This window comes from Camellia sinensis, chromosome 14, assembly GCF_055761805.1.
Source record: "Camellia sinensis isolate YWXY chromosome 14, ASM5576180v1, whole genome shotgun sequence".
Lineage (NCBI taxonomy): Eukaryota > Viridiplantae > Streptophyta > Magnoliopsida > Ericales > Theaceae > Camellia > Camellia sinensis.
Window position 1 is genome coordinate 43,539,061 of NC_138974.1, and position 23,487 is coordinate 43,562,547.

The 23,487-nt window shown below is 36.3% G+C and overlaps 3 protein-coding genes and 1 long non-coding RNA gene across 5 annotated transcripts; 3 read left to right on the top strand and 1 right to left on the bottom strand.

Annotated features, from left to right (window-relative positions):
- Positions 1–2,128: 2,128 nt before the first annotated feature.
- On the top strand, positions 2,129–10,534 carry RIN13 (RPM1 interacting protein 13). 2 transcript variants are annotated; one of them, XM_028260629.2, is made up of 4 exons: positions 2,131–2,797; positions 8,255–8,300; positions 8,690–8,776; positions 8,885–10,534. In XM_028260629.2, exons 1-4 carry the CDS (start codon positions 2,748–2,750, stop codon positions 10,277–10,279), a joined length of 1,578 nt encoding a protein of 525 aa, XP_028116430.1. In that variant the 5' UTR covers positions 2,131–2,747; the 3' UTR covers positions 10,280–10,534. The 2 variants fall into 2 exon arrangements, with proteins under 2 accessions (XP_028116429.2, XP_028116430.1); XM_028260628.2 differs by lacking the exon at positions 8,255–8,300 and having other exon boundaries at positions 2,129–2,797.
- An 826-nt stretch (positions 10,535–11,360) lies between these two features.
- TPR2 (Tetratricopeptide repeat (TPR)-like superfamily protein) lies at positions 11,361–15,817 on the top strand. Its single transcript, XM_028260631.2, has 8 exons — positions 11,361–11,699; positions 12,482–12,694; positions 12,826–13,017; positions 13,097–13,297; positions 13,475–13,555; positions 14,459–14,597; positions 15,206–15,298; positions 15,408–15,817. The coding sequence occupies exons 1-8, from the start codon at positions 11,595–11,597 to the stop codon at positions 15,491–15,493; spliced, it is 1,110 nt and encodes a 369-aa protein (XP_028116432.2). The 5' UTR covers positions 11,361–11,594; the 3' UTR covers positions 15,494–15,817.
- A 774-nt stretch (positions 15,818–16,591) lies between these two features.
- LOC114314615 (uncharacterized) lies at positions 16,592–17,144 on the top strand. The gene is made up of 2 exons (XR_003647517.2): positions 16,592–16,727; positions 16,812–17,144. It is a non-coding gene; the product is annotated as an uncharacterized LOC114314615 (long non-coding RNA).
- Positions 17,145–17,746: 602 nt separating this feature from the next.
- On the bottom strand, positions 17,747–23,217 carry HOT5 (GroES-like zinc-binding dehydrogenase family protein). The gene is made up of 9 exons (XM_028260633.2): positions 22,935–23,217; positions 22,642–22,778; positions 21,908–21,954; positions 21,488–21,813; positions 20,907–20,989; positions 20,746–20,821; positions 18,510–18,667; positions 18,256–18,417; positions 17,747–18,172 (listed from the first exon to the last, which is right to left on the bottom strand). The coding sequence occupies exons 1-9, from the start codon at positions 22,966–22,968 to the stop codon at positions 18,056–18,058; spliced, it is 1,140 nt and encodes a 379-aa protein (XP_028116434.2). The 5' UTR covers positions 22,969–23,217; the 3' UTR covers positions 17,747–18,055.
- Between the last annotated feature and the right edge of the window lie 270 nt (positions 23,218–23,487).

Consider the following 23,487-nt stretch of genomic DNA (forward strand, 5'->3'; position numbering starts at 1 on the left):
ATGAGGTAAGATTCATTATATGAGGTGTTTGTTTTGAGAGATGGAGAAGGAACTCCTAATTCCTTGATATTAAAATAGGTCTTGGAACGAGAATTAGGATGGAGGAGATAGACGTGGTATTAGAAAAATAGTCTGCCAGACTATTTTTGTTTATTTTATTTTTTATTTTTTTACATGTTGGGTATTTTTTTTTTGAACATTAATGTTTAATATTTTTGTATTTTTTATTTGTTTTATTATTTATATATGAATAATTTAACAATTCCTACACCAACAACTATCATAAAAACAAACACAATTTTACTTAATTCTCTTGCTATCAATCCCCTCACTATTAATTCTCTTTATTCTATCTTTGAAAACAAACGGGGCCTTATGTCCGTCTCTAAGCCATTGCCAAAATGGATCACTTTGGGACAATATTACTCGTTTGGGAAGGGCTGATTTAGCAAAAAAGTCAAAAAATTATTAAAAAAGTCAAAAAACCAACAATCCATACGAAAAAATTAAAGATTCTCTTTTCTCTCTATTTTTTGCACATCTTTTCGTAAAAAGTCAAAAAGTCATCACAAACATACTAGTTTTTTTTAGCTCATATTTTAGCCAAATAGTAAAAAAGTTACTAAATTAGCTTGTTCCCAAACGGGTTTGGTTTTAGTTTTCATAATTCTATTTTCAAAAAATCATACTTTTTCGTTTTCCATATATATATATATATATATATATTTATTTTCACTGATTTTTCTTAGTATTTTAAGCAGTTTTTTAATTCTTAGACACACCTTAAATAAATACACTTAAAAAGTGTAATATTTGTGAAACAATATTTAAAAAATTTATTAAATACTAAAAATACAAAAAAATATGAAAATTCATCACATTTTTCGTATTTTGTGTATTTATTCATTTTTCAAAATATTTTTTTTATAGATATTTTATTATTTAGATACATATCCGTAGGGTGTATCTAAAAAATTTTAAAACAAAAAAAAAAAAAACGAAAAACAAAAAAATTAAATTTAAAAAAATTAAATTTAAAAAATTAAAATCAAACATAGTGATTAATTGTTGAAATGCTAATTAACTAAGGCCGTAAGAAGACAATTAATTCATATATTAATTAGGTAATAGAAGTTAATTGAGACAAGGTTTGATATATGGCCTTGTTTGAGAAGTTAGCTATTTTAGTAGGTTATTTTAGTTTTTGACTATTTTAATAGGCTACAATTTTTGTGTTTAGAAAGATGGTTGATTTTTTTGTAGTTAGATGAGATGTTTGTGAGAGAAAAAGTAAAATAATTATAGATTTAATGTGACATTTTATTTTATTAATTATATTAACTTATTTTACCTTTTTGTGAATTTTAACCTTTAAAAACCAAATTTTAGCCTTTGCCAATTAAAGCCATAGTTGATGGCCAAAATGAAGTCCATTATCCACTGGGTCAAGTCTAATAATCTTAATTTGTTGGATAAATCATGGTAAAAATACAAAAAAAAAATAAAAATAAAAATTCAGTACATTTTCATATTTTTCTGTATTCATTAATTTTTTAAATATTTTTTCACAAATAATACATCTAAGTAAGGTACATCAAAAAACGTAAAAAAATTACTTAAAATTTTAAAAATATTCACTAAAAACAAAAAATTCAATTTTTAAAAAACTGAATTTAGAAAACTGAAACAAACATATTATTTTTTAATTATAGTAAGGCCTAACTTGTTTCACAACCCAAAAATCAATTTCATTCATATCATTAGATAATATTTCGCACCATCAAGAAATAAATTAATTATAAAGACTAACAAATAGTTTAGAAAAATACTCAACATCCACTAATTTTTAATATGTATATATATATATATCTTTTAAAAGAGAAAAATGAATATGTATGCTTACTCACATTAAAAATAAATAAATAAATAAATAAAGAAAATTCCCATTTGAAGGACCCTAGCCCCCAAAATGCAAGGGCCTAACATTTTTTTATCAAAGCCTGGCCCAAGCTATCAAAAAAGGCCATCAAACTAAGCCCGCAAGCAGATTTCAGTACAATTTTAATGTCTGGGCTGACCCGGCCCAATATCGACCCGTACTGACGACTAGTGAGTCGTGACTCAACTCCAGTCGTCTCATTCCACCAACACCATTTTTTCTACAGAGCATTTTTCCCAAAAGAAGAAAGTCGACTAGGGTTTCTATTTTTCTTCACTCACTCTAAGGTTCCTCCCATTCTCCGCTCAATTTTCTCGGGAAAATTCTATGATCGGAAACTCTGAGAAAAGGCTCATTATTCACTACAGATTTTTGAAAATCCCATTTGAAACTTTGACCCCTCTTTGTAATTTCGAGTTTGTTGGAGCTGTATTGGAAAAGTCCTGATTGTAATGGGAAAGCACATGAAAGGTTCGAGCTTGTTTGGGAAATTTATCGAGAACCCTAGGTAGTGAGCGATCTACGATGGATTCGATGCCTGTGGTGTTCGACATAAGCTCGGATGAAGAGTGTTGGGGAGAGAGAAGAGGAGGCGGAGAAGATGGTGGTGTTGTTGGTGGTGGTGGTGGTGACGATGTTAGTTGGATATCGGAGCTTCTTGAGAAATTTGACAGAGAAGAAGACAATTCTGATGATGTGGTGGTAGTGGGTGAGGTTGTGCTAAACCCGAGGACTAGGTCGAAGTCGTCGGATGATGACTGTGTGGTCTTAGATGGCAACCCAGATAAGCCTGATGTGATTGAGAACAATGTCGATGATGACTCCGATGATTTGCAAATTGTTGGCCAGAAAGGGCAGGTATTGGATTGGAAATTCAATAGTTTTGTTGTGCAATTTAGATTCATGTTGTGATGCCAATTAAAGTTTGCAAAATGATTGAGATTTGTCAATTATATCTATGTTACAATAAAGCTTGCAAGTATATCAATTATATTCTGTAGAATTGTTTTAGTTATGCTCCTTCACAATTTCTTGGAGATGGAATGGGAAAGAAAATTCATGGAATCTATATTGGGACTAGGCACTTACTCTTAATTCATAAACTGGGCAAGTTTGACTTAATCTGTTCTCGGTTGGTGAAAATTAGATTGTAAATTCAAGATGGTAGGGGTGATGGCTGGATGGATTTTAAAGGATTTTTTTTGTTTGAAGAAGAGGTTTGAGACAAATGGAATTCTCTGAGCGGCCTATGACCCAATGGGTTGTCAATTTGGTTAAAAGTTAATTAACAAAGTAGAGTATGTCTTTCTTTGTGTTTTAGGGAGGGTCTAGACAATGCTGTCATTTTGATAGAATTTTAAAACTTAGAGATTACTTTTTGATTTCATTATGTCTTGAAAGATTAACCCTATGTTACCAGAAAACGCTAGTCCTTGTTATGCATTGGTACGCATGTTTTGAAACATGATACACTTTTGTTTTAAAATGATAAATTTAGTTATCTTAAGTGATCCTAAAAGTTTTTTTTCAATATATTTCCTTAAATGTTACCTTAGGGCTCAGTTTGGTTATATAGATAATACAAGAAAGTGAAAGGAATTTATTTTATTTTATGTGTTTGTTTAGATAAAGAGTCTTAGAAAGTAATGGAAACTAATGTTTATTGTACAACTCAAATTAACTTGTTAGTTAGACTAATAATTTCTTGCAAAATATACAAGGAAATTTATTTTTTCCCACAAATCTTGACAAGGTTTATTTTGTTTTTCTTTTTGTCCATATTTCTCTCCAGAACTCTCGGTTATGGAGTGATTATATTTTTTCCCATCATTTTTTTATAAAAATTTTCATTTATTCAAATGCATGCAAGGAAATAAATTTTCATTTATTTTTCCTTTCTTTCACTTCATTTTCTACCATTTTTATTTTCTATCATCCGTTTCTTTCTAAACAAACGGAATCAAGAGAAAAAAAAAATTCAAATATATGAACTAAAATCTAAAGGGAGTTAACTTTTGACAAGACAAAAAATAAAAAATGGGTCATAATTTTTATAGAAATGATTTGCTACATGAAAAAAAATAAAAAATATTATTGGATACTTAATATTTAAAAGAAAATTACTCTAGAAATACCTTAAATTCTTAAGTGTAATAAATACAAGTCTACTCCTATCGAATCACATTTTAGAGTATGTGGCATACCACGTTCTTGTTCCCGTTCCCGTTTCCATTCCATGTACTAGAACGATCCACGTTCTAGGTAAAATAGGATTCACCCAAATTAGGTTTACCTGAGTTTAACAATTAGGTGCAAAGTGGACTCTCTCTCTGTAAGAAATAATGTATAGAGAAAGAGAGAGAATAAATTGTATGTATTATTATTGATTGATGTAATGTTATATCAATTACAATGATTCATGATTCCTATATATAGAAGAGGGTGAGTGTGTAGTAGGTAAGGAGTAGGTGAAGTGGAGGTGGTAGTGGTGTAGTGGGTTAGGTTTAGTGGAGTAGGTGAGGTGGTAGTGGTGTAGTGGGTTAGGTTTAGTGGAGTAGGTTTAAGTGGGTGAAGTAGGTGGAGAGTAGGTGGATTTTAACAGTCCCCCGCAAACTCAAGGGGGATAGGAACTAACCAACTTGAGTTTGGAGAGAGTAACAAAATAAGAAAATACATAAAAATAAAAGAGGATAGGAGACACGGTATGGTCGTGTCAGACCATTGGTGAAGACACTGGATGGTGGTGTCATAACGTTGTAGAGGACACTGTATGGGGGTGTCATAACGTTGTAGAGGACACTGTATGGTGGTGTCATAACGGTGTAGAGGACACTGGATGGCGGTGTCAGACCGATGTAGAAGACAGTTTATGGGGTCATGTCGGACCGTTGTAGCAGACAATGCTGTGACAGTTGTTGTGACAGTTTACAGAGTCTTGCTGGACCCTTGTAGAAACTAACCGGAATCAATGTCGGGACAGTTTACAGAGTCTTGTCGGACCCATAAATGAGCTAACCGGAATCAATGTCGGGACAGTTTACAGAGTCTTGTCGGACCCTTGAAGGAGCTACCCGGAATCAATGTCGGGACAGTTTACAGAGTCTTGTCGGACCCCTAAAAAGTCGCACCCTCAAAAGGTGTGCCCAATTCATAAAAAGGCGTGCCATCAAAAGGCGTGCCCAATTCATAAAAAGATGTGCCATCAAAAGGCGTGCCATCAAAAGGCGCGCCCACTTCATCAAAAGACGTGCCCGACAGAAAGCGTCGAGCCATCAAAAGGGGCGCCTGACACGCGGCGATGCACGTGATTGACAGAGCGCGTGTCGGCCTCGTCGTCTCTGTCTTTATAAACCAAAGCGAAGTTTGAGGCTTGGAAGCATAACAAACCAGTTGAAACCTCTTCGTTCTCTGTAACATTCTGTAACCAACCCTTCTCTGAAACACTCAGCAACCCAAAAACATGGCTTCTTCTTCCCGTTCAGCTACCCAGAACATAGCCTCTTCTTCCCGTGGTCTGCTCACTCTCTTTCCCGACCTCAACGAGTCAACAAGAGAGATAACTGGTGCGGTGGCCTGTGAACCTCAACCAAACACCTCTGGTTTTGCTCCGTTGAACTTTCCGATGCGGTCGGTGGAGCAAAAAATGGCAGTGCAAACGGATATTGAAGCTAATCAGTATACATTGAAGTCCTGTGTTGAAACTATGACTGCGGTCACAAACTTGTCGAACCGGTTGCAGAGTAGGACAAATGAGGTGCAGCATTTAAACGCCCAACTGGCTCTGCTCCAACGCATGTATAAGGATGCGCGAGCAGAGATAAGTGTGCTAAAGGCGGAAAATAAGGAGCTGAAGCGGAAGGCCACCGTTATGTTCCGATTTGGAGGTCCGCCATATGCTGTAGTGGAGGAGCAGGGTGGAGTGATCGTGCCCAGTGGAGTGGGAAACACGGAGGCAACACCGTCAAGGGCCGCCCAGGACGGAGGCAAGAAGAAAAGACCGGCGGAATAGGCGAAAAAGTGAGATCGGTGGGTGGCCGTCTGCAGAAAAGAAAACAAATCTTGTGGTTTTTTTTTTTTTTTTTTTTTTTTTTTTTTTTTTTTAGGTGATCGGGGTGAGCCCCAACATGAATAAAATAAGGGAAGGTTTGGTGTGCAAATTTGTATTGTTTTTTTTTTTTTTTTTTTTTTTTAAAAATATATATATATATATATTCTATATATTCTAGTGGGATGAATGATGAGTTGTATGAAACGATGGGAACAAGTCCATGTGGGTTAGGGAATGGCGATGATAATGTGTTGTGGGTGGTGGAAAAAGTAAAGTGAGAGAGAGACACACTGTAACATATTAACATAGTTTATCTTAGGTTTACCGGCACATTCCTTTTCTGAAGATATGCATTCCAGCTCAAACCACTTCAAATAATTCACAAATCTCATCATCACCTCACGTGATAAGAAGACAAATTTGCAGCTGTAACACTGCCCAACGTGGGTGAACAGTTGGTTGATAAAAGTCCTTTGGTGAAGTGATGGCGAATCATCCTCACTCTTGAGCCCCTCCATTACACCAACTTTGGTACCGTTTACCTTGGAAGGGGCTTGTGCATTGGCCTTAACCTGCAAACCCCCAGTGGCAGAAGATTTTGATTTAATCCCTCGTGCATCCACATTTGCTGGAGGTCCTCCAAGCTTGCTGGATGTCTTGGCACCAGAATCGGGTGGAGGAGATGCAACTGGAAAAAATGCAGAAGTAGCGGCGGTAGCAACCATTATGAAAAATCTATCACCAAGCTGAGAAGAATCTGGAAGAGCACGGTAGAAAACGTCAGAAATTGGATGTTTTGGTGGCAGATTCGAAGCTGTCTGAGTGCGGAAAAGCAGTTGAGAATTGCGTGATTAGTGAAGGTCGTTTGGTGGAGAACGGTGAATCAGAGACGATGTCTGCGAAACAGTGTGCATCTCCGACTTCAAATGTGACAAACGAGCCTGAGGTGGCTCAGAAATGCCCTAAGTTAGGCATGACTTCTGTGCGTGGAAGGAGGAGAGATATGGAAGACGCTGTGGCCATTCACCCCTTGCTTTGCCGCCGGAGTATTCAGAATCCGGCAGATTTGCACTTTTTTGGCGTTTACGACGGCCACGGTTGCTCACATGTGGCGATGAAGTGCAAAGATCGATTGCACGAGATAGTGAGAGACGAGCTCGAAAGCCACGAAGAAGATTCGTGGAAGAAAATGATGGAGCGAAGTTTCTCTTCTTGCAGAGTTACGGCTGTGGAGAGTGGAAGGTATGTGTAGAAAATTCCAGCGGGCAGCAAAGGCAAAGGTGTCGGCCGGCTGCCCGCCGGTGAGAAAGAAATACAGGCTTAAATCTTATTGCTCTGATACCATGTAAGAAATAATGTATAGAGAAAGAGAGAGAATAAATTGTATGTATTATTATTGATTGATGTAATGTTATATCAATTACAATGATTCATGATTCCTATATATAGAAGAGGGTGAGTGTGTAGTAGGTAAGGAGTAGGTGAAGTGGAGGTGTAGTGGGTTAGGTTTAGTGGAGTAGGTGAGGTGGTAGTGGTGTAGTGGGTTAGGTTTAGTGGAGTAGGTTTAAGTGGGTGAAGTAGGTGGAGAGTAGGTGGATTTTAACACTCTCAAATTTTTATGTACACACAAAAAAATATATCCATGTGTTAATTAAATCTAGTAAAAAAAAAAAGTCCCCCAATTTCTTAATTTGCTTCCCCCATCTTCTTTGGATGGGATGGGGTGGAGAGGCTGCCCTGCCAAAGGGGGTGGGATAGGAGCTTGATACAGCAAGCTCCTCCTTATACTAAATTTATTTATTTTATTTTTTTCACCTTCTTTGATCACTTGTTTGTTGTTTGTGAATTTGTGTGTTCTTTTGTTTTGATTTATTTCTTTTAAGTTTTTTTTCCAGCTATTTTTGCCTTGGGGGGAGTGTTTTTCCTATTGGTAATTTGGTTGGTCCTTTTTTTTAAATTATAATTTTTGTAATTGTACTTTTCTTGCTTTCCCTGTTGATTCTATGTTAATGAAATAAATAAGTAATAGGATCACATGAAAGGTTCATTATCAAGGATACGTTTGATATGTGCAGTGGTAGGAGAAATTATTGCTGATTGGGATCCCTATCTAACAGACCAATTTGAATGACCCATGTCTAACTGTAAATCAAAATTATCATTCACTTGGAGAATGAATTGAAATCAGCTCGAAATTCCAATGGTGCTTTACTGAAAGAAGCCTTAAGTGAGACTATTCTCATTTGATGTATTTATTTTTGGTCCAGGTTGTCTAGCGGCATCAGTGCTGCATCATTTGCTTCATATTCAAAGGTACAGATGTTCAATCATAAATTAAGAGAAAATGGTTGGATCACATGATTGACTTGAGGACATGAAATTGTTTTTCCATATATGCAGTGGTAGGATAAATTATTGTTGATAGGATTCACCAATTATTAGAGGTATATTAACGTCTGACATCTGAATAACGCATTAAGTTAATATGCAGTCTGAGAATGAATTCAAATTGGCTGAAATTCTAATGGTGCTCACTGATAAAAACCTGAAGTGCGATTATTTACATGGTGTATCTATTTTGGGCCCAGGTGGCTAGGTTATCCAGTGGCATCATGTTCCATCATTAGCTTCATTGTCTTGCATTTGGCCTTTTCTCATAATTTTCTGTTTGGTTTATTCAATGTTTTCTGTTTTGGTCACAGATTGCTTGTAGAGATTACCCTCATCCACGTCACCTCTGTGCTAAGTTTCCATTCACTTCCACTCCACATGAGAGGCAATGTCACCAGGTAAGGTCACCTATGTTAAAATTTTAGCGTCTGTTAAGAGTACTGCATGGTGTTGTGGACCTTTACAAGCATTGTGTTGTTTTGATTTATACTTCTTCTAAATTTCAGTGCCACTGTTATGTTTGTGACTCACTTGCTCCATGTGTCTATTGGGGCAACGGCACTTCGAGTAACGACCATTGTCATGCCACTGATAAAGTTGAGTCCTGGAAACTTCTAAGGTGTATTTTCAAGGATGGGGAGAAAGCTCCCCTACCAATGGGACTACCACAAACAACCCAAGTTCCACCACTGGCACTGATGCAACCTGACTCTCTGGCCCAAAATCAGGACTTCAGCCCAACCACAATTCCTTCTTGTTCTACATCAGCTGATTTTGGTATCCCAAACCAACAGTCTCTATATGGTTTGTCCAGAAGCAAATTCCACTCACATTTGGTCTCTCAGAAGTTACCGAGTACACGTAACAATATCATTCGAAGGGACAGAAGGCACAATCTTGGTAATTTAGGGCCTCAAGTTATCAATTCTCATGCAAATTTCAAAAGGACAGGATCAGGATCAGGATCCGCTGGGGATGCTTTGACGACTAATCGATCTGGGTACCACTTATCTAACAACAATCATGTAGCTCAAAACTCCAGAAATCCCTCTCCTATGGCAGCTTCATATGATGAAAATCCAACTAGGTGGCAAGATTTTCCCAACAGAATGACTTCAGACTCAAATGTCTATCAGGCCCCCTCCTTGCAAAACACTGGCAGAGTCTTAATGAATTCAGTGCCTTCTCAACCCCAAGTGTCGTCCCCGCCAAACATTGGAAGCAGCTTTGTCAATTCAGTGTCTTCTCTGCAAGCCACTTCCCAGCCAAACATGGGCAGCAATTTTGTAAATTCAGTCCCTCCTCAACAGCCAGTATCTCCCCAGCCAAACATGGGCAGCAATTTTGTAAATTCAGTCCCTCAACCGCTAGTATCTCCCCAGCCAAACATGGGCAGCAATTTTGTAAATTCAGTCCCTCAACTGCTATTATCTCCCCAGCCAAACATGGGCAGCAATTTTATAAATTCAGTCCCTCAACCGCTAGTATCTCCCCAGCCAAACATGGGCTGCAGCTTTGTACATCCGGTGCCTTCTCAAGCCCAAGTATATAGCCAAGTCGGCTTCCAACAAGGAAATGGCGCTCAAATTGCTCTGGATTCAACTTTTTCAGATGTCAACACAAGCTGGGTTGGCTCTACTGGGCAGAGCAACCAACTATCTTTGGCAGATAATTCCGAAATTCAAAGTGTAAGGCCGACTTATCATCCTCCACTTGTCACAGAGTTTGATCCTCAGATTCCCATAAGCACCAATCCAAGCTCACCGGACTTCCAATTTGAAAACTGGGTTCTGGAGAATCAGCCTGTTTCTGGGGATCTAGAAAATTCTGTTCCTTCTGGATTGAATGTATACTCTCCAGAACATATCCCTCTAGATGCAGGTTTTTTATTTGATTTATGAAACTCTTGGAAATGTCTTAACACGTGTGAAGCTAGCCACTCCGCGCTTTGTTTGGCAAAGAATGGAAATGACAATATTCTTTGGATGAGAGGATTAGTAATTTGGTTTGTACCATTATCAGAGGAACAGTCTTATATTTTTTTAATATTATGAGGTGCACATATAGCCCTTGTTTGAAGGCTGCTTTACAAATGTACAGCACCGGCATCTTTCATGGAATATTATCTATGAAATCACAAATTTCATTCTCTCCAATTATTTTAAGTTACTCAAATGTGACATCTGTTTCTTGAAGCTGCTTCAATACCTAGAGTTGATTTTTTTGTTTTTTGTTTTCATGTTTAGAGCTGGATTTATTTATTTTTATTTCCGTTCTTTCTTTGACTTGGTTCTTTCTTAATAGGTGGGAGGTGAACCGGTGTACCTTTGTGGTAGCACCCTACTGTTAGCCTAGAAAGTTTCTTTTGTTACATGGCTGCTGTTACTTTGTTGGGTTAGTAAATAGGTGAACTGTCTCCACCATTTTTGGCTAATCGCAGGTGGTTTGTTGGCGACACAATTTTGGTTTCAGGCATCTCTTTGACTCGAATGGACATGACTGATGATGGAGATAGAGAGTCCATTTGCCGATGCCTGAGATCCACCCAAAATTCTGTTTGTTTTTTCAGCCGCTCTAGCCCAAACCAGTATCAGAACAAGTCGGGTTTTTGCCCTCTGAGATTTATGGGATATGCCTTTGGAAGGTGTTGCTTTGGTTGGATCAGACGATGAGAGGTAATCACACTGCCTGACTATAAAAGGAAGATAGGGTTTCTCTCCAGTTCTTCATATGAGCTGAATCATCTTGTAAATATTTGTATCTGAGCCTTGTGGTAAATAATCAGATCTGTTCATCTTATAAGAATAATGTGATGAGAAATCTAAATTTTACTCTTTCAATTTTATTTTTGAAAATAAATAAATAAATAAATAAGAAGATAATATATACATAGTATTTATCGTGTGAATTCACATTAAAAAAAAATGATAATGAAATATAATAAAATCCATTGGATAATACATAGCATACTATTTGTGCCGTAAGCCCGTTAAGAAACAATAATCAGATATGGGCCTAGTCCATGACGCCACGCTTGTAGAAACATGGCCCCAGACTTGACGCGATCGAGCGAGACTGCTCGTAGTGGTGTTGTTGCTTCTCTCTTGTTTCTTCTTCGTTTCGACTCGGGAAACTCTGTTGATTCTCTCTCTCTCTCTCTCTCTCTCTCTCTCTCTCTGTCTGTGAATAGCAAAGCGAAGCAAAATCAAAGCAGCAATGGCTCTATGGATGGACAAAGGTTCAGAACCTTTGACCGAAACCGAGGTAGCCGACCTTCAGGCCATAGCCGCCCTTAAGGAATCTACAGCTATTGAACTCAAGGTCTCTCTCTCTCTCTCTCTCTCTCTCTCTCTGTCTGCGTTCTATTCTTGTACTAGTTCCGATCTAGGGTTCTAAATTTGCTTCCTTTGATGCATATATATATATATATATATATATATATATATAACTGATTTAATACTAATTCATATGCTGTGAATGATTTGACTGCTTTCATGAAGATTGATTTCAGCCTTTTTTAGCTCTAATAATTTAGCTCTGTACTAGTTGCATGCAAATGCAATAATTTTTTACAGTAATTTAGCTGTATAGTTGCTAAAACTGGTAATTATAATACACTGTAGTCCAAAAAGAGACATTTCGCGGGGCATTCCAATTTTTTTGAGTATTCTAGGAGAAAAATTATTTGGTGCAATAATGTACTTGCATCTTCACGCTATGCATGGAAATTTTTGGATATTGCATTCATTACACACACAAAAATAAAGAATTGAAAAAGTACCGGGCACTTTGCATATGAATGCAATTCCTATTGTTCTATGTTGGCATCTTCCAATTATAGCTTGTTGGAGCTCAAGAAAATTTTCTTAGTACTATTAATTATAAACAATGGTCTTAGTATTCGATAGGCAGAAATTACTTGTGGAGTGCTTCTTTACAATCAACTATACTGCCTTATTCTATTAATTATAAACATTCTGATTTATTGAGCATGGGCCTTATCATAGTTTTAGTGACTGTTGAGACTGTATAATTTTCAACCTTTCTTTACATTATTTTGTTCACATCTTTTGCTCTTCATTACTCTTCCATTGCCTTCACAGGAGAAAGGCAACAAGTATGTCAAGATGGGTAAAAAACACTATTCGGATGCTATTGATTGTTACACCAGGGCAATAAATCAGAATGTTTTAAGTGATTCTGAAAACTCCATTCTCTTTTCAAATAGAGCCCATGTTAATCTACTGATGGGGAATTATAGACGTGCCCTTGTGGATGCCGAGGAGGCAATTAAGCTCTGTCCAACAAATATCAAGGTTGTTAGCTTCATGCTCATGTTATTAGCCTTGTGTTGTTTTTTTTTATATAAGAAGATTTTCCATGTCCACTTCCACTTCCTTTTGCAGCTGTGTTGTCAATGTTCTTAAGCAATATGCATTTTGGTCAGGCACTTTATAGAGCTGTGAAAGCATCATTGTCTCTGAATCTGTTGTCTGAAGCAAAACAATATTGTGAAAAAGGACTTCAGCAGTCCCCAGATAACGAGGAACTAAGGAAGCTAGACAGACAAATTGACTCACAGAAGTCAGAAGATGAACGCCATGAGGCTCAAATTTCCAAGGCTGTGGCAGAAGCAAAGGTCTGATATTGTGATATGATGTAGAAGAAAATCTATGCTATCCTGAAGGCTTATGTCGTTTTCCTGTTGCAACATGCAGGCCATTGTTTCTGCTATTGAAGGTAGAAATTTGAAAATTGGGAAGGCTAGTTTTCAAGAACTCACTGGATCAAAAAAGCCCATATTAGATAAAGATAATATTCTTCATTGGCCTGTTCTTATTCTATACGCAGAAATTATGACCAGTGACATTATTGAGGACTTCTGTGAGACTGACATGTTTTCAGAACACCTTGATATGATATCCTTTGTTATACACACTTGTGTTGTGTGTTTGGGTCAATGGATGTGTATTTTTTAATATTTGTATACCTTAAATTTGATGTTTGCATGGATCATGTTCTTGTAATGCCCTGGTTTGCTATGTCCTTAGATCATTAACTTTATAATCACTTTGTGAGCTCCTTAGCTTCCGAACATGTTTTTAGAAAGTGCTCCACCGTTGCCTTGGGATAAAGAAAACAATTACACTCGAGATGCTGTTGAACTTTATTATGAGGTAGGCCTTCATATATTACATTTATTTTTACAATTTTTGTTGTGTTTTTACTAGGGGTGCAATTTGGGCGGGCTCAACCGGAACAACTCGAATCCAACCCGATTTTTTTTAGGGCTTGGACAAAATATTTTCAAATTTGGTACGGGTTTGAACGAATATTTAGAAGTCCGAATTAAATTTGGACGGACTTGAGCAAAGATATTAAATAATCCGAACAACTCGAAACCCGAATTATACATATATAAATATATAAAAATATTAAATATGTGTATATATATATTATTAGCCATTATATGATATTAAAGTAATTTAGATTATTAAATCACATTGAATATATATTATATATACAAATAGCATAAAATCTTATTTTTTTTATTTTCACTCATAAATTATAAAGACTACTATAGCGTCATCTCTTTTATATTATATAAATTATTTGTTTTGGTGGTATTAATAATTTTCTATATAAAAAAAATGTAAATAGAGTCCAAGTTTAATAATTTAATAATGTAGTTGAAGAAGAAAAAAAAAAAAAAAAATTTTGAAATTAATTTACAATTCGGGCAACTCAGCTTAACTCGGGTCGGGTTGGGGTATGCAACCTTGGGTTACAATTCGGGCTTGGCGCAGGCCTGGACAGATCTCAGCACAACTTGGACTGGGCTTGGATAACCTTTCAACCCGACCGAACCTGCCCGAGTTGCACCCCTATTTTTTACAATCTCTTCCAGAAATAGGCGGTTCCAAGAGAGTTTCTTTCGTGACATTGGATGTCTTCTTATTAGCATCCTTGCTCCCTGAAATGTTTTACTTCTAAGTTCTACTGTTAAATTACATTCCGTAGTTCAATGAGTCCATCTTTTCAGTACTACTCTTTTAATTTCTTAAAACCCTATTCATCAGGCTGGCTCTGAAGTTTGTTTATCAAAGAAGGAAATTCTTCGCTCTCTCTTAGAGGGGACTGCTGGTTCACATCTTGAAAGCTTAGGGGACAATGTGAAACATGCAGAAGGAGATAGTTTAGATCATGGCACCTCAGCAGGTAGTATGTCTTTAGAGTTCACATGATGTGATTTTTCCGTCCTTACCTTTTTTTGTAACTAGTGTTTTGTTGACTAGTATTATTGTTCTTGCTATATTGGACACTAAAAAGCTTTCTGGTTACAATTAAATATATTCAGTGAATAAGAAGCCAACATTGATGCATCTGCCTTTAAGTTACTAGGGGTTGACTTTGGCACAGCCCTTGATCTTGAATTGCGGAGCTGCCCTTCTTCAAAATCAGTTGGAAAAAACAATTGAAATTTCACGGAAAGATAATTTAGTTGGACAGAAATATTATTTAATTTCCTTGTGTAATTACATAAGAATGTGCAGATTGTTGGGAGAAAATAAGAATGCATTAAAATTAATAGTCAAGTTACCAAACCCTTATTTGACTACTTGGGGTTTGCTTCATGCTTTTCTTTTCGTCATTTTGCTTTATATTCAGCACATCCAGTGAGTTTCAGGCCATGATTTTTCTTTTTGTCATCCTTTTATCCCTGATTTTTAGTTCAAACTAAAAATCATTTTGATTGCATTCTTGAATATTTGGCATTTTAAGTTGCTGAAAGCTGTAGTGCATCAACTTCATATGATTTTCCTCAGGCAGGGGTCCTTCTAAATGGGTCAAAGTCAATGAAAAGAGAACTCTGTATGATGTTTTGAAAGAACTGGACTTTGTTATCCCTGGAATCCCAGGTACATGGCAGTTTCATCACAAAACTACATAACATGCAAAGATCTTTGCTATTTAAGATAGTTCTGTTTTATTTAATTCAGAAATTCTACCTTAATTTCTATGCTGCAGTATTTTATATTGTTTCAAAGAGCTCCAGCTTTTACAAAGATTTCAGAGCTGGAAAGTGGACTCCCCCAAGACTCCATGGCGAGTAAATTTGCTTGATTGAGACAGGGACTTCGACTCCAAAGGTTATTCTTAAATGAGTTTTACGAGTTGTATGTGTACGCACAAGTATATCTATTGCATATCAAACAATAGATAACAGAGATAACAGATAGGGCAGCGACAGAGGCCTGTTAGTTCTTGTACTGAGTTTAAATCATATCAAATTCTATTTAAACCCTGTAAGAGGAGGATACACAGAAAGAGATGCTGAGAGGGGGTGGATCAAATTCTGTTTATGGATGTGAGCTTTGTTGCCGTGTTGTTTGAACTGTAAACTGCCAGAAGTTTGAATCATCTTTCTTGTTTCAAAATTCAGTTGGTATTTTGAATCTCGAGTTCATTACAAGTGGCATATCAGCAGTTCTTTCTGGAATATGAACAAATGGAAAAATGAATGGATGGTTGCATCTTCCTTGGTTATGTACTATTCAAGAGACAACATAGTTTCTTAACTAATCATTTTTTAATCTTTTCAATCATTCTCACAGAATTTCTTCAGATGGCATCAGTTTACGAGTTTTTTTTTTCCTGAATATTTTAAAAAATGAAACTATTTATGAAAATAATCCACTTGAAAGTAATTAGCAGACTAACCGGTTTTGTGAAATCACAACTTCAACTTGCGATTTCGTACTAACATGTCTCCCTTAGATATTGCTGACATGGCATAAAAAAACCTTGTTTGGTTTGTATTTGAGAAACATGTTTTGAGATAAAAAGTATGAAAATTTGTTTGGTTTGGTTTTTTTTTAAAAGATGTTTTGAAAAATTATTTTGAGAGAAAGTTTGGAAAAAGTGATTGATTTGATGTGTATGAGAGAGAGATTTGTTTGGAAAATTTGTAAACCAAACAAGTTTTGGAAAAAAATTTTGGAAAAATTTGTTTGGTTTGATTACTTTTGAAAACTTATTTGTAGAGAATTTTTTCCAAAATTTTTTGAAAAACACAAACCAAACAAGGCCACATCTTTAAAATGCGATTTTAAAATCGCATGTTCAAGATGTGATTTTGAAGTTGCACGTTGAACATACGATTTCAATTGCCCAAGTCTCAAATCCCTAATCCCTATTTGAAATCTATCTTCAGCTTCTCACGGTGAACCGAATTAACTCCATCATCGTTTTCCTCCATACCGGCCTTGCAATCCCACCTTTGATTTCGATCTTCAAAAGGCCTTGCAATCTAAGATCAAACACAAACAATCCTCTAATCGCTTTCAGGTACTCTTTTCTTTTCCGTTCATGCAAACATTATTGATTTTTGATTCAATCACTTGCTTTGCTAATAATTGATTGTTAAACCAGGCATCACAACTTTCATTTGTACCTATTCCTAGTGCTCAACATGAAAAAAAGTAAATATGTTGTCCAGAAAAGAGGAATAGGTAGTGCACAAGTGTCAATTGGCCTTACATTTTTGGCAAAATGTTACAATTTATCAAATTTACTGCTTTCAACCTGGCAATTGTGGTTTGTTTGATTGTTGAAAATACTATTTATTGTATATTTTGCCTAAATATAAGAGGATACTTTCAACTATGTACATTGGATACCTAAAATTTTGTATTTAGAAGAAGAAAAATTTATGTATAATTGAATATTATTTGCAACATAATTAATCAAATTTTATGTGATTATGAACAAAGTTATGTATAATGCTCAAAACTTTTTCCACAAGTTCTTTAAATCTGTCAATGAAATTGCAACTTCAAAATCTAATTTCACTACAAAATCAGGTTTTTAAGATGCGATTTCAAAATCGCATCTTCAACATGCGATTTCTTTACGTCATGTTGACCCCTCATGACACCTCATTACATATCAACAATAACTGAGGGAGACATGTCAACATGAAACTGTAAGTTGAAGTTGCCATTTCAAGATGAAATCACATGTTCAAAAAAGAAGTTAGTTTGATAAATAATTTCAGAAGTGAGTTATTTTCATAAATAATTTTATTTTTTGGAAAATTCAGAAAAAAAAAATTACTTTGTTCTAAATCTACAATAAATGCATATAAAAAAGGGCAAGAGAGTGGTGTCTGAATGAAATTTGCTAAATCTAGAACAATTGTCTACAAAAGCTTATAACCACGCGTTGAGAACCATATCTGATCACGTTAATGAATACAATCATGCATGAATTTGTGCGAGATAGCTTAGAGTTCGTCCATGGCTTTATGACTTCACAACTAAAACAACAATTTGGTGCGTGGAGTTCAAGAACTTAGAGCGGCTATCAATCTACAATTCGCAGGATGCTATTCAATTTCTTGGCAACCAAACAAAATCTTTCCAACATGCCCAGAATCCAAGTAGCTATAGTTAAATTTGAAATAGCACCCATAGCACAAACTCCTTTTAAAGGATGTAATGTAGCAACTGAACACAAACAGTCCCCAACTATGCTTATAGAAGGCATGCAAGTGAAATTTCCCAGTCAAAAAAAAAAAAAAAAAAAGAAAAAAGAAAAAACGAAGAAAGAAAAGAACGATAGAAGAGAAGGGAAAACGATATATTATTAACGATGATATGACTGGAGTGATCATCTCATGTGTGCATCTTCAGCACGCAGCGGAGACAACCCCTTTCGTGCATCAAATCAAATGCTTTGTTAATCTCGGCAAGGGTCAAATTGTGGGTGATGTATTCGTCAACCTTAATTTCCTGTTTCAAAAGCAAAACAAAAATATTTCAGTAAATGGCATAAACACAAAAAGGACCTTGTACACACGGAATCATGAATTTACCTTCTTCATGTACTTTTCCACAAGCCAAGGCACTTGTGAACGGCTCTTGAAACCACCAAATGCTGTTCCTTTCCAAACACGGCCAGTCACCAACTGGAAAGGCCGAGTGGATATCTCTTGACCGGAAGCAGCAACACCCACAATAACAGAGGTACCCCATCCCTGAAGTTTTTTTTAAGAATGCAGATGTGTTTAATGATAATTCTGCAGCAATATGAAATTACAATTTCACTCACCAATTCTGGACACCTTACCTTGTGACAGCACTCCAAAGCAGCTCTCATTACAGAGACATTCCCAATGCACTCAAAACTATAGTCAACACCACCATCTGTAAGATCAACAATAACCTGCTGTATTGGTTTGTCATGGTCCTTTGGATTTACGAATTCAGTGACCCCGAAATTCTTTGCTGCAAATTATAATTTCCACCCCAAAAAAATAAAAGTGTTAGTCAGATGAACTCGTGTTCGACCATTACCCCTCCAAACAAATAACATAAATTATCATACTCCTTGATATGATTGTTCACTGTTTGGTTGATCCATACCAGGTCTTTGGTTATTGGTCTAAGGTGATGAAAAAATTAGTACAACTGGGTGTACAGACCAATCACTCTTAACAATGGCAAGGGTTGATTTAGTATTTATACTCATGAATCATGATGGCATTTGAAGTCTGCAACCCCACATAAAGCTGACAAGTAGGTTCACGTAACAATACCTGGCCCCTTTGTATGACAATAGGTAAAGCAAGTTGTAAATATAAGAATAAAGGGGATGCTGCCCATGTTTAGAATAGGTTAAACTTTGATAATTGTAGACATATACATATAAAAGACAACAAAAAAACAAACCCAAAAAAAAAAAGAAAACAGCAAAGGAAAAACTGCTAAATTCTTACACAAGCAAAGAGAATTCACAAAATCTACAAAATTGATCAAGGTTAGAAATAACTTGCCCACTCAATCAACTAAACAAAATAGTCACACACACACACACACAAAAAAAAAAAAACTCGGAATCCCACACAGGTTTTTTTGCACGTTGAAACACCCTCATTTTTACCTCCCTCCATAAAAGCCACAGCAAACACAGAGGAGCCAAATGTCATCTCCTGCATACGCTTCCACACCCTTCTGCCATCATCCAAGCATGATCCCTACTACATCTCTATGGAAAACCCACTCCATTCCAAACAAAGCCAAAATCAGCCCCTACAAAACCCCAGCAACATTACAATGCATAAAGTCAAATGAGAGAGAAATTAAAATAATCCGTAACCTCCTAATAAGATTGGCAATCATAAGAATATCCTCATAGACTGCATTCCAAAGAAAAAGGTCACCTTGGATGGAGCCCCAACTTCTTAAATGTCATTCCAAGGAAAAGTCCTCATATTAACCACAAAAGCCCCATAATAAGACTTTAAATCAAACCTCCTTTTCTTATCTTCAACTCACCCCAAAGTATATTGCTCCCCAACACTTCTAATCCCGTACAACATATTGAGAAGATTAATCAACCGTTCCACTTTCCAATCTTGCACATTCATTATCAACCCACCATCTCAAAAAAATAAAAAAATATCTGCACCTGAGACATTATCTGCTAAGCAAACATCTTTATCAGAAGTCAGGAGAAATACAGAAGGAAAGGCTCTCTCCACTGCATGAAAACCACACCACTTATAAGCCAAAACTTTCCCCCATCCCCACCTCGAAACTAGAAAATCTCAAGAACTACCATATTTAGCTGACACCACCCTTTCCACCGATTTACGTGGAGGTAGCAAGAATTTTTTTATCACGGGAAAATAGATTCAGAAATCACATATATAACATATCTCGTGCGATTGATTTCTATTTGTCTGACTCAGATAAAATAAAAACATTGAAAATATTAACAAATAAACTTAGTGTGGTACAATAGGTTAGGTTGTATGTGCAATAATTCCTAATACCAAGTTAAACAATATGTGCAGTACTAAGATATTAGCAAAATGAATCCTCAATAAAACAAACCAATGTTTTGATTAAGTGCCTTTCCTTTTTTTCTTGATAGGCATTAATTGCATAAAATTTCATACAAGGAAATCAACTGAATCATGAAGTCCACCAATATGAGTTGATATTATACACGTGAGGCCATGCATTGCCAGTGCTTTTAGAAATAGGGCCCCTCGAGAACAAAATACATATAGTCAAAGGGTAACACATAAGACACTGTGGTTTAGTCTTAGTTAACTGCAATAAAGTAATTGTTCAATGAGAGAAAATATCTATTTTGGACCACCCCAGAACTTTAACTATACGCCATCAAAAAACATGTGGGGATGGATGTGAAGCTATACCTATATCAAACTTTTTGCTGTCAATATCAATATTGACACCAATAATTCTTGAGTGCAACAAAATAATTGTTCAATGAGAGAATAAAGACAACGTATTGGACCACCCCATAACATGGGGGGATGGATGTGAAGCTATACCTATATCAAACTTGTTGCTGTCAATATCGACACCAATAATTCGCGAAGCACCAGCTGATTTCGCGCCCTCTGCCACCTATCAAGTAATACTCTAATTATTTATGTCATACAAGTATGGCAGTCAGCACAAGAAAATATGGCCTGATGGTTCAAAAACTCACTGCAAGGCCAACAGTCCCAAGGCCAAAAACAGCAACAATGGAACCTGGTTCTACTTTTGCTGTGTTCCAAACTGCTCCAAGACCTAAGAGACAACAAATATATAATACATTCAATTAGATAATTGAATATTAGATTACAAATAATAGTAATTTAAATTAAGAAACCATAAACCGCTATCATGTCATTAACAGTAGCTGCGGCATATAATATTTGATAGGCCACCATCACAAAATTATCCTACATTTTCAAAAGAGTGCAAAATATTGGATATCTTAGCAACAATCCCGTGATTTCATTCTGAAAAAGTAAATGGTACAATGAGCTCTGAGCAATTTGAAAACAACAGAACACCATAGACTCTCTCAGCAAGACACCTCAGTAGCACACACATTTCAGTAGCATATGCAAAAAATGCATTATACCATTGGATTCAAATCTCAGCAAGCAGGTAGAACTGAAACCAAGCACATAGGATTTGTGGGAAGGTAAAACTTATTATGAATACACTTTATCAGCTAGTAAGAAGATTAACCACTAGAGTGTAAAACCATTTATATTTGGAAGCAAAAGAGTTGCTTACCAGTGGGAACACCACAACCAAGAAGGCACACTTTCTCCAACGGGGCATTTAGATCAATCTTTGCAACACTAACATCATGGACAACAGTGTACTGACTAAATGTCGAAGTTCCCATGAAATGATAAATGGGAGTTCCATTGACGGAGAAACGACTCTTACGGTCAGTCATCATGACTCCAACTCCAGTGGCAGCCCTAACTTTGCCACATAAATTTGTCTTCCCTGATTTGCAAAACTTGCATTCCCTACATTCTGCCTGGTAACAAGGTATGACATGGTCTCCAGGCTTAACTTCAGTTACACCTTCGCCAACACTCTCTACAATCCTGTTATCAGAACATTTCAACCATACTCTCATCTTCCAGCATCAAAGACACCACAATTTTTAATAAACTGACAGAAATACACAAGAATACGTACCCAGCAGCTTCATGACCAAGAATACATGGAAAAAGACCTTCAGGATCCTGCAATATTTATTTTCCAACTCAAATCACAAGACAATAATGAATATTATAGAAATCTGAACCTTAATAGAAATAATAAACATAAAAACCACAACCTGAAAGCCATAAAATGCCTGAAGCTTCCAAGATACAATTAATGAAACCAAAGAAGTAATGGTAGTGATGAAATAAAATGCAGGTGTCAAACTATCAATTCCTTATCCCGCTCCCTTCCTTCCCATTATCTCATTCAAAACGCCAAGAAGATAAGCATCAACCACTAATATCTAGTTAAGTCCACAGCATTCCTTCAGCCTAACTCCGTGCAAGTCCTACCGGGACACTGTTACAAAACAAACTCTAACTACAAAGCCAAATGGAAAAAACAAAGGAAATCGTAATCCCCTCAAGAAAATGTCCCAAAATTACAACAAATTACAATCCAATTGTTCTATTAAGAAATACTCTTCCCTGGAGAATCATACCAATAACATTTTTATTTATTTATTTATTTAAAAACTTCAAATTCCAAATTTCATAATCAAATAATGCCCTAAATATATACCAAAACCACCAGTTAGATCACACTCAACAGACAGACAAGAGTATACAAATTGTTTTATGTATAAATCCAAGGCATAGTAAGTTAAATTAGGACAATTCACATAGTTCTTCTGAGCTATAGTAAATATATATATATATATATACCTTTCCGCTCCAAGTATAAGCATCAGTATGGCAGAGAGCAGTGAACAGGATCTGGATTCGAACTTCGCCGGCTTGCGGCGGAGCCACCTGAACGTCTTCGATCGACAACGGCTTGTTCGCTTCCCAAGCAATCGCAGCTTTTCGATTCCATTGCAACCAAACACATCACAACCAGTTCAACTTCAGATTTCGTAAGGGAAGAAGTTGAAAACTAATATACATACATACATACATACGTATATAAATCTATGCATTGTAGAGAGAGAGAGAGAGAGAGAGAGAGAGATGAGTACCTTTGCAGGTGATGACCTGACCTTGAGTAGCCATGGATATGAGATGAGGCCCAAATCGGATAGCAGAGATAGAGAGAGAGAGTGAGAGAGAGATAGAAAATGGAGACCGAACTCAATTATGTAGGGAAAATTATTCGGTGCGACCGTGCCATGTCACTGACCAATCAAAATATAACACGTTCCCTGCTGTTGCTCATCACCTAATACGAAAGGGATAAACTTTCCTCTAATCTCTTTATAAAAATAAGTTGAGACCCTTTTTTTTCAATATATTGGCATTGGTGACACTCTAAAATACCCGCCACATTGTCTAATCTCTTTAGGTGCAATGTGTGACCAATAACTCATTTTTTAAACGTGGATGAGTATTGATTAGATAGATATATCCTCACTAGTTAATTAGGAAAGTTTATTTATTTATTTTTGGAATGTGCGACAGATATGTTGTGATACTCCAATGTGACAAGTGTTAATATGATACTCCAACAATGGGACAACGTGGCATTTATGATGTGACACTCTAAAATTTTACTCATCCTTAGTGTACTTTTTG

Excerpts from the sequence above, each read along its gene's own strand:
- RIN13 (XM_028260628.2), top strand. The coding sequence starts at position 2,465 with ATGGATTCGATGCCTGTGGTGTTCGACATAAGCTCGGATGAAGAGTGT. Across the intron at positions 2,798-8,689 it reads TTGTTGGCCAGAAAGGGCAG|ATTGCTTGTAGAGATTACCC; the intron begins GTATTGGATTGG and ends TTTTGGTCACAG. Across the intron at positions 8,777-8,884 it reads ATGAGAGGCAATGTCACCAG|TGCCACTGTTATGTTTGTGA; the intron begins GTAAGGTCACCT and ends TCTAAATTTCAG.
- TPR2 (XM_028260631.2), top strand. The coding sequence starts at position 11,595 with ATGGCTCTATGGATGGACAAAGGTTCAGAACCTTTGACCGAAACCGAG. Across the intron at positions 13,556-14,458 it reads CTGTTGAACTTTATTATGAG|GCTGGCTCTGAAGTTTGTTT; the intron begins GTAGGCCTTCAT and ends CCTATTCATCAG. Across the intron at positions 14,598-15,205 it reads AGATCATGGCACCTCAGCAG|GCAGGGGTCCTTCTAAATGG; the intron begins GTAGTATGTCTT and ends GATTTTCCTCAG.
- HOT5 (XM_028260633.2), bottom strand. The coding sequence starts at position 22,968 with ATGGCTACTCAAGGTCAGGTCATCACCTGCAAAG. Across the intron at positions 21,814-21,907 it reads CTTGGTCATGAAGCTGCTGG|GATTGTAGAGAGTGTTGGCG; the intron begins GTACGTATTCTT and ends TTCTGATAACAG. Across the intron at positions 18,173-18,255 it reads TGGAAAAGTACATGAAGAAG|GAAATTAAGGTTGACGAATA; the intron begins GTAAATTCATGA and ends CTTTTGAAACAG.